Here is a 10,991-nt window from a genome sequence, read left to right on the forward strand (position 1 = left end):
AGCAAGGCTGGAATCGGAAAGATTTGGCTTGATTCATGCGTCCTTTACAAAGACAAGTACAAGGTTAACCTGGAAGAACACCTGCTTCCTTCTGCTCTGACAATGTCCCCAACTCTGAGAACTGGTTTTTCCAGCAGGACAATGCTCCATGCCACACAGCCAGGTCAGTCAAGGTGTGGATGGAGCACCACCAGATCAAGACCCTGTCATGGCCAGCCCAATCTCCAGACCTGAACCCCATTGAAAACCTCTGGAATTTGATCAAGAGGAAGATGGTTGGTCACAAGCCATCAATCAAAGCCAAGCTACTTGACTTTTTGTGCCAGGAGTGGCATAAAACAGCAATGCGACAGACTGGTGGAAAGCATGCCAAAAAAATCAGGGTTATTCCACCAAATATTGACTCTTCCTAAATAGAAACATGACTATTTGGTTGAAAAATTAAAATTAATTTGTTTTCTTTGCATTATTTAAGGTCTGAAAACAATGCATTCTATTTTTTTGACCAATTGTTTTCTGCAAATAAAAATAGGCATTTAGAGTATTTATTTCGAAGTTGGTGTAATGTTGTCAGTAGTTTATAGAATAAGGCAAAATGTTAATTTTACTCAAACTCATACCTGTGAATAGTAAAACCACCGAAACTGATAATTTTGCAGCGGTCTCTTATATTTTTCCAGAGCTGTTTTCTTTACATTAAATATGGTTATGATCCTCAGCTACACACCACACAGCCACCAGTGCTATACAGAGAAGGTAAGTTAAGATAAAGAAACAAATGTACGTAGCTAAAATGGAATTATACGAAATTATGTATTTTATTACCAGATCGAAACGAACAGTGAACTGCGGGTTAAATATTTATGGTTATGGTTAGAGTGGCTAATATTTAACATAACAAAACAGAGAAATTCAGAACTTTCAAACAGTGCCTCAAGTTTACGTTTACTGTCACTGTCGTTGCAGAATGCAGTGCGTCATGTACTGTAGCCTACTACCAATTTGGATTGCATAGCTGTCGTCCCGTCAAGCTAAAAGGCAATACATATAAATTCTTCGCAACCGCAAATTAATGTTACTGTGAAAAAGTTTATATATACAGTGGATATAAAAAGTATACACACCCCTGAGAAAATGCCAGGTTTTTGTGATGTAAAAGATTGAGACAAAAAATAATGTCACAACTTTTTCCACTTTTAATGTGACCTATAATGTGAACAATTCAATTAAAAAACTAACTTAAATCTTCGACCAGGAAAAATGAAAAATAGAAACCTTACAATAACTTGGTTTTCTGCGCGTTTCGCCGGCAGAAATCCAGCTAGATTCGGTTTGGTACATTCATCGTTGTTGAATGCCCACTGACTATCTTACTTCTGCACTCAGTGCGTCAGGCTCCACTTCGCTTGCGAACCAGACACGCAGTCTCGCTAGACATGGCAGCGGACAGGGTCGGATGGACGCCCGCAGATAAAGTTAACTTATCAAACTTGGAAACATCTCGGGAACACGGAGTCAACCTTAAGAGACAAACTCGTGTTACCGTGAAATACAACAGGAAAGAGCTGCAGAAACGACTGGATGTGGAAAAGTGGATTGATCACTGCTTGGATGAGCTGTACTTGGGCAAGGTAAGTGTTTTCCTGACAACATCCCGAGGTTGCTAGGCGCATACATACATGGATGGTCAAACCATTGAATTGACACGTTTATCAGTAACTGTCTTAAGAATACATTTACATTATTTTAAATGAATATCTGTCAAAGACATTGGTCAAAATGCAGACACTGGAAGGATTTGTGTCACATTTTAATACAATGTGAGACTATGAAACTTGGCCAGATAGTGATAGGATCATATCAAGTCAGATCATTAAACTCACATTTTAGTAAGGGGTAACAGGTCTGAATTTGATGTGTTCTGGCAGTGTGTTTCAGATACAGATATTTTAGATCTGTGGCAAGTTAACTTTTTAATCAGGCAATTTTGTCTGAAAGTTTACCATAAGAATAAGAACTTTGCTCTTTACCCTTCTGTTTTAATCAATATAATTGGAGAAAAAAATACAGCTTTGGCATTGATTTATTCAGTTCTGCTTTCGCAGTGTTTACGCAGTGTCTTTATTTATGATATTCATCCCACGCCCACACACTTCTAAATCTGAAGTGATAGCATTTCTTTTAAGGTTAGTACTTATAGTCTTCTTTTGCAGTTCCCACAATCATCTGAGAGTTTATGATTATCAGAAAAAGAGCTGCATGAAAACTGCAATACTTTTTGACTGAATTGAGCCCTCTATAACCAATGTCTAACAGGCAGTTGGAGGAGCGCACCTGTGACATACAACAATGTAGAACTACTGTCACACAACCCCCAAAAATCTGGAAAGCTGTGTAAAATGCAAATAAAAACAGAATGTAATGATGTGCAAATAATCTATCCCTTTTTAAAATTGAAAATAGTACACAGACAAAATATCAAATGTTGAAACTGAAATGTTGTTGTTTTTGGAAAAATACATGCGTATTTTGAATTTGATGCCAGTAGGGTAGACATACATTTTTCAAGAAATAAAATGTGTTATATTGTTTTTGTACTATTTTCTCTGTTAAATATAGGGTTTAAATTGTTTGCACATCATTGCGTTCTGTTTTTCTTTACATTTAACTGTCCCAACTGTTTTGGAAACAGGGTTGCATATTTCAACACTAACTTACACTGGATCTGAAATACAGATGCATTATTAAATGAACTCTTCAGCACAGTCCTTTGTAGGACTATCCAGACTTGCACAGTTGTGCGACTGTGATGTATGTGATGTTTATACAAGGTATATACAATATGGATGTTATCATAGGGCACCTCGTCCATTAAAGGAAGGCTCTGTACAAAACACCACAATATTTGCTATGCAGCTTTACTACTTTTTCACTGTTCACCAGGTTAGTGCAGTAGGGTTTTGCATGCCCTGTTGGATGTAGCCAGAGTCTTCATCCACCACCATGGCAGCAACCAGTTCATAGAGACAAGAAGACGTGATGGCTGGAAGGTGGTCTCACTGCCTTACATGGCCACTTGGCATGAAAAAGGAGACAGAGAGATTAGGGAAGAAGAATGAGAAACAGGAACTCAGGTATAAATACTGACAGAGTCAACACGCTGCAGCTGGTCATGTCACCATGGGACATCTTTCAGAGGATCTTTTTGATTTAGTTCTTGTCTGCATCAGAAATGGCCTCCTTTTCCATTTTTCATGCACTACTTTGGACCCAAACTCTATGATCATCACTAGTGAAATATCTAGGGAGTATTTTTTTTTTATGCGCACTGTAGCAATAATACATTTATTTATTGTAGTACAGTACCAGCATGCAGTAGCAGACTCAACCATATATGGTCACAAGTGCGCTTTCTTAGTCTTTGCCAAATCTCTTTTGAGACATTAAAAATAAGATCAATAAGGTCACAGACTTAATGGGAACCAGTTGTAAACATCCAGCCCCCCAGAAGTAGAACAAATGCCAGGCAGGCACTGAGTGTCATTATTTAGACTAAAATGTTGTGTGGAGAGGGGGCTGATCCCTAACAGGTCTTGAACAATTAAACACTGTTCTGTCTTGTTAGGCCACTGATACTGCTTGGAGAGTTGGATACATGGGGATTGTTGCTATTATTCAACCATCAGCCCTCTGAATTCTGTAAATGGTACAGAATCTGCTGGAAGTTGTGTGCATTTCTTACATTTTTGAAGGGGCTGGCCATAACTGAAATGTAGAGTGAGAGTTACTTTTTAACCAGAAAAGGAACCAGAGTTCTGCCTAGTTCTGCCGGCCTACGATTAGAAGGGATGAAAATGTTTGTCCCTGCCTGGATTTCAGCCAGAATGTGTCTGTTTCAATAACAACTATGCTATTGAAACAGGGGCTACAGCCTGTGTCTTTAAACACTATGCTATTGAAACAGTGGGTAGTGTTGCACGTGTGTAGAGATGTGGTGTTAATTGAGCTACTATGAAAGGTACACTTGGCTTACAGCACTGAAGGAACATTGCGAATTGTATGGCTGTTATTTGCAACTGACTGATATGCTGTTTGGTTTGAAACCACACTGGGTTTACAAACCTGAATTTCCTAACCAAGGCAGCAACCAGACACCAAAGCACAGCAGGACCTTTGTTTGTTTGTTCATGATTCTTTGGTAATGACATTGACACGGAAGACAGCAGATTCCTGTTGAAGGGTCTTTATTCTGGCGAACAATTAGTCCAAACTCAGTGGTTCTCGAAAATAGTTCACTGCATTAGCTGATATCCAAACCAGCAACAGGAATAACAGGGTTGCTAAACTACATTCATGGTCGGTCAGTCAATCTGATTGGACTTGTGTGACTGTCTGAGTTGGGTAGCCTTGTCCATTATTTGTTTAAAGTTACTTTTATAGCCAGTTCCACATTGACAGCTCTTTGACGCCAATGACCAAAGCAGACAGAAGGGACAAAAAGTATGACGAGAGTCATAGAAAACATGTGCTTGGTAGCAAACTGTGTGGAAGCCCTCTTCTGGCCGAAGTGTCATTTACTTCAGTCTTCTTAGGAAACTGAGGGAATTCTCATGTTATTGAAACGAATGTGCACAAACCTTTCTTCTCTGATAATATTCTGAGTATTTGTTTGTTTTTGTACTATAAAATCTGTGTTTTGCAGGAGGATGACATGCCCGATGAGGTCAATATTGATGACTTGCTAGACCTGCCTAGCAATGAGGAGAGAGTGAAAAGTTTACAGGTAGGCCCTAATAAAGTTGTCCTGAAAAGAGCCTGACTGATACGGAATTTCTTTAACCGAAAATTATTCCGTTTTTTGAGTGGAACGATTTACCAATAGCGATTATATCTGCTGATTTTTCTATTATTATAGCTGAAATAAAAAAAATAAAAAAATCTGCATGGATTGTTCTTAAAACCAGCTTACAAAGATACTCAAAGTAGATTTTGTAAATTAAAACAAATAATGTATTTATTTTCTTTGTCCATTCTTCAATGGTTTGACTACTGTAATGGCCTCTTAACTGGACTCCGTAAAACAACTACAGCTCATTCAGAATGCTGCTGCTAGAATGTTAACCAGGACCAAAAGAACTGAGCACATCACTCCGGTTCACACAACTGGAATAAACTACCAAAAGATCTTACATGTGCCCCAAACATATCCATTTTTAAATCCAGGTTAAAACCACTTCTCTTTTCACACGCATATGACATAGTGCTTAAACTTAACCGCACTGTTTAGCCTTAGTTCTTATTGCTTCCTATGTTTTTATCAAATTTTTAATTCTCTTTCTATTTTCTTATTGTGTTTTCTTATGATGTTTTGAGTATTTGTTTTTATGCTATTGTATTTTTATATTTTTTCTTTGTAAAGCACATTGAATTACTTCTATGTATGAATTGTGCTATATGAATAAACTTGCTTGTATTCTTTGTTACTCTGTAACAGATTATTCCATACAATAGAATGTATTGAATTATAAAAATAACACATTAAAGTAAAAACAAATAAATAACACCGGCGAGGCAACAGTAAACTAACACTGTATTTTCCTTTATTGGTCTTAAATCTCTGTTTAGCTTTACAGACCACTTGAGTAGCGGCAGGCTATAGTATAGGAAGCACAGCTTCTTGGCACCTGACAGTTCAAAAGATATTCTAGAATGATATCAGATGATGATATGCATGCTCAAACAGGCAGTATAAGAGAAGTAGAAGTATTGCTAGCCAGCTACAAAAACAAGATGACATATCTACAATGTATTGTTATATAGCTATTTTTTTCAACTGTAGGATTATTGCCAAATAAGTCTTATAATCATAATTGAAAAGGGAAATCTCAAAATAAACTGGTCTGCTGGTGATATAGTGCTGCTATCATTGAAGCTAAACTCCTCAAGACAGCTAGCTAGCTAACGTTAGCTCTGTGATCAAACTACAGTAGTCAAAGCTAAATGCGCCCCCTCAGCGAACGCTAAGAAACAAATTTCCCCTGTCCCACAGTGCTAACATTAGTTAGATAGCTAGCTGTCATGAAAAATCAGGAAATTCAATTGTTGACTTTTTGAAAACATACTGCACAATGTTAATACAAAGGGTGTCAGTTGCTACCCAACTACCCATTGTTATACATCTCTAAAATATTTTTATGCCAGAGCTTGAGTAGTACAAAACCTTTGCAGTCTCTTTACTAAAAGGATGTAGGGTACCTTTCGGTGCAATTTCAGGAAAAATTTAGCTACAGTAACTACAGTACGTTAGTTACCACTGTGTTTGGCAATAGCGTCAGTGTTACACCATAGGGCATCTATTCAACGCAATTTTTGTTCCTGGCTAGTAAGTGTTATTTCGTAATTGCTTATGCCTAAAAATTATAGAAAATGGCACAAACTTTGCTTTCATGAGCAGGACAGTGATATTTCCAATGAGAAACCGGAAAATTTATTTTTGTTCACAAAGTCAGAAAAAAATTTTTATGAATCCAAATTAACCTTGTATTTATTACAAAGTATTACAAAAAGCACTAAAGATTTAGAAGTGAGTAGTGTTTTTTGATTTACAATTATACTGTAATTCACTTTCACGAATCAACACCCAAATGTAGTCTCCCATCATGTTCCTGCTATACTGTACTTTGTAGTGGTGTTCAAAATCCAGTATATCCTGGTGGAAGCGCTCGCCTTGCTGCTCCGAGTACGCTCCCATGTTCTTCTTGAATTTATCAAGATGAGCATCAAGGAAATTGTCTTTTATACAGCCCATTGTGCAGTAGTTCTTCACCTGAGTCTCAACCAGCTCCACATAGTTTTCGGCTTTGTGATTGCCCAGGAAGCCCCAAACCACTGCGACAAAGCTGTTCCAAGCTGCTTTCTCCTAACTAGTGAGCCTCTTGGTGAATTCATTGCACTCCAGGATCATCTTTATCTGTGGTCTGACGAAGACACCAGCTTTGACCTTTGCCACAGTCAGCTTAGGGAAGAAGTCTTGAAGGTACTTAAAGTCTGCCAACAACATATCTAGTGCTCTGACAAATTGTTTTGTAAGGCCCAATTTGATGTGCCGTGGTGGCATCAGCATCTTCTGGGGTTCCAACAGTGGCTCCCACTTGACGTTCCTCCCCACAGAGAACTCTGTCCGCTGTGGTCAGTCCCGCCTGTGGTAGTGCACCTTGGTGTCCCAGCTGTCCCAAAGGCAATGATAGCAGGAAAACCGCCTTGGAGAACCATCAGGAATGTCACCATTTGGAAGTCTCCTATGACCTCCCAGCTGTACTCATCATACTTCAAGGCATCCAGCAAGTTAATAATAAACAATAATAATACATTGAACTTATATAGTGCTTGTCTGGGACCCAAAGATGCTTAACATCAGGTACAAAAGAAACAACATCCGAGGAGAGCCTTTTGGCAATACACAGACAAACGTTAAGTAAAGGACTCAGACATGACACTGGATGAAGAGAAAGGGCAGGGGCTAGGGGTACATGAGGCTTGCACCGGTGGATGAAGATGGTAACAGATTCAGAGTCACGGATTGATTGTGGAAAGTCTTGGAGCAGCCCTGGAGAAAGCCCTGTCTCCAAAGCGCCGTAACTTGGACCAGGGGATGATGAGGTTACATGCTGTAGCAGAGTGCAGTGACCAAGAGGGTTGGCATTGGGGAATAAGATCAGAGTGGTAGGGTGGAGCTGGTGGAGGGCTTTATACAGTGGATATAAAAAATCTACACACCCCTGTGAAAATGCCAGGTTTTTGTGATGTAAAAGAATGAGACAAAGAGAAATCCTATCAGAACTTTTACACTTTTAATGTGACCTATAATGTGAACAATTCAATTGAAAAACTGAAATCTTTGAGGGGGAAAAATTTAAAAAACTCACTAACCTAGTTGCATAAGTGTGCACACCCTTAAACTAATACTTTGTTGAAGCACCTTTTGATTTTGTGCTAAGGTAAATTTGAGTGCCGTCGACATAGCAGTGGAAGACAAGTTTGAATTGACAGAGGATCTGACTAAGGGGGAGGATGTAGATGATGAAGAGCAAGGGGCCAAGAACAGAGCCGTGGGGGACACCCTTGTGTGACTGCAGCTGAATCCGAATTATGGCCATTGAGGGAGATGTAGTGGGTCTGGCAGGTGAGGTATGAGTGAAGCCAGGAGAGTGCAGTTCTCTCAACACCCAGAGCCTCCACCCTGGTGTGGAGGATGTCATGACTGTGTCAAACGCAACAAGGTCTTGATGCTGTTGTAATCCTGTATTTATACTACTATTTATGTAACTGGAATGTTCTAGAAGTTACTCCAAGTTTATTAAGCACTGAATCTATCTGGAATGTTCTGGAAAATAGGTAAATTCCAAAATATTACTGTCCTAGTTGCAAAATCAATGTTTGTGGGGAATAAAAGTAATTTTCTATACTGAGGCATAAGCAATTAGGAAATACCATTTACTATCCAGGAACAAAAATAAATAAATGACTTTTCACTGTGTTATCGGTGAATAAATCATCGATACAAATATATTGGTAAACTGCTATATGGGCCGATAAAATCGGCAAACCGATATTTTGGTCAGGCTTTAGTTCCGATCATGGACTCTAACCAACCCTGACATAGTTTTACTGCTGACATTTTCATATTATTAATTATCTCTGTCATCAGGTGATTCTTCAGGCATGCAACAACTCAACAGAGGTATGCTTAACCCTAATTTGTAATGAATTACACATCTTTAATGTCTGTACACTTTAATGTCTGTACACTGACACACACACACACACATGGTATTCACCTCAGGATGCAGCAGTGTCTGTCACCTCCTCACATTGTCTCTCCACATTCGACAATAGACCTCAGTCCCAGCCTTTTCTCTCTCTTTCCTCTCTGTCCCTCTGTTCCCTGCTGCAACAAAGGACCTCTTTAGACAGGGCCCACAGTGGCATGGTGTAGCCAGCACACATACACAGAGAAAAAGAGAGGAATAGAAAGTTGGAGTGAGAGAGGATCACCCTAACTACAGTCATCAGCTCCAGGCATAGTTCCAGCAATGTGACTGAGACTGGGAGAGGAGCCATTGTCACAGAATAGGCAAATGTTGGTTTCAAAACAATATCAGAAAAAACACTTCAGTGCTGGATAAAATACCTAATTGCCATTGCCATGGGACCATGTATGTCTCTGGCAGCTCAATAGAGACATTTCACATTCCTAATTCAACTAATTTCACTCAGATTTTCTCAGATGCTAATAACAAGTAGGACTAAACCTATATTCTGGTTTTAGTAAATCAAACCTTGTGGCTCGGGCTTCAGAGTCTTACATTTTCTGTATTCCTCTCTCATTCCTGATGATGTGTTATCAACTGTATTGATGTATAGTATCTAACATGAAATGGAATGTTACAAAACCTTGTATAATGCTACTGCATGCCCCTCTCTTCAAGGCATTCATCTCTGAGCTGTTGGTCAAGCTGGAGGGCCTTCACAAGCAGGAGGACCTGGCTTCTGAGGGCCTTGAACACCCCTCCCTTTGCAACCACCCTCAGCATCGCCATGAGCCCTATCACTTCAATGACCCCCACTGTCCTCGTGCCCCCAACCGCAACCACACCCACCAAACCCTTTGACCTCAACACACATCCGAACTCGGACTAGGGTCACACGAATTCCAGAAACATTCCCAAAATTCCCGGAAATTCCAGTCAGGGAATCCAACTACTTTGGGATTCTTCTGGAATTCCAGGAAATCCAGGGAGTTTTGGTAATTTTTCTAAAATATTATTTCCCAGTAATCACATTTTATACCAGACAGGTTGTGAGTGACAGAAATAAACACACCTTCTGTCTCAATTTACATATGAACACTTCTTGCAAGCTTGTCACTGAAATGTGTATTGCATCACTGAAATTGACTTCTCCACAATTCTGTGGAAAGTTATTCTCGCTATATTATTGTTTTCAGGACAAGACATTAGCATTGGCTGAGGTATCCCTCTCAACATTAAAATAATTCATTTTACAGTACATTCTAATTATAACTATTAATGCACGTTTTTTTCTGCCTAAATATGGTGCAATTAACTTCAAAGTCAGCAAAAATGGATGTAGATGTCTTCTTGTCTTGATCCATTCTGTGAAAGAGTCAAGTGAACACGAGCAAAGGGACTGTGTGTGACTGTAGCAGCAGAGCTCAGCATCATCCTTATTGCTATGTATTCCCTTGGCAACGTCATATAGGTGAGTCTATATTTGAGGGCGTAGTTTTCAAAAATGACTAAATGTGTAATTTGTTTCCTTTCCCTGAAGGACAATGTCTAAGAGAAATCCGTGCTTTGTTTTAGTTTCTCTGTCATTTAATAATGTTAAAAGAGAAATTATTTGAACATTATATTTTGGAGCCTCAAAATAAACTGTGGACTCATTCAGGTAATTTGTACATGTGAGAAAATGCTTATATTGTTTAGCATTTAGAAAGACTGCCAGCTTAATGAAGATAAAGCATGGCTTTCTGTCTTTCCTTGTCTATAGACTGCTCATGCTCATGGACTGCTTCACGTTACTAATACAGAGCTATTGACCTGAGGACCTCAAAGCCAGTTCATATTTTTTAATCAGGCACGTTTAGTTCTGGGACACCAGGTGAATGCAGTTAATGATGAAGTACTACAAAAAGTACTACTACCTTGAAGGGTAATAGTTGCACAAATAAGTCCTTTTGTAATTTGGGTGAGGTAGGTTTTTAGTCACTAATTTGAGTATCATCAAATACCTTCTCTAATGTCTACTCTTTGTTTTCTTGGCTTGTACTATCAACTGTATTTTGTAGTGATTTAAAATTAAATAAACAGTAAATATCACTAAAATTATTAATAAAAAATGGCAATCACTAAACGGACAGTATTCATTCTTGTTATTGTTCACAAAGATGTTTTAGATAATCTACTTAG

General features: G+C 38.8%; 1 protein-coding gene across 1 annotated transcript; it reads left to right on the plus strand.

The window, feature by feature from the left end:
• The first annotated feature begins 1,370 nt into the window (after window positions 1-1,370).
• ppp1r14aa (protein phosphatase 1, regulatory (inhibitor) subunit 14Aa) lies at window positions 1,371-10,470 on the plus strand. Its single transcript, XM_010865636.3, has 4 exons — window positions 1,371-1,631; window positions 4,703-4,783; window positions 8,708-8,740; window positions 9,489-10,470. The coding sequence occupies exons 1-4, from the start codon at window positions 1,437-1,439 to the stop codon at window positions 9,669-9,671; spliced, it is 492 nt and encodes a 163-aa protein (XP_010863938.1). The 5' UTR covers window positions 1,371-1,436; the 3' UTR covers window positions 9,672-10,470.
• The last annotated feature ends 521 nt before the right edge of the window (window positions 10,471-10,991 follow it).

Source organism: Esox lucius, chromosome 7 (genome assembly GCF_011004845.1).
Source record: "Esox lucius isolate fEsoLuc1 chromosome 7, fEsoLuc1.pri, whole genome shotgun sequence".
NCBI lineage: Eukaryota > Metazoa > Chordata > Actinopteri > Esociformes > Esocidae > Esox > Esox lucius.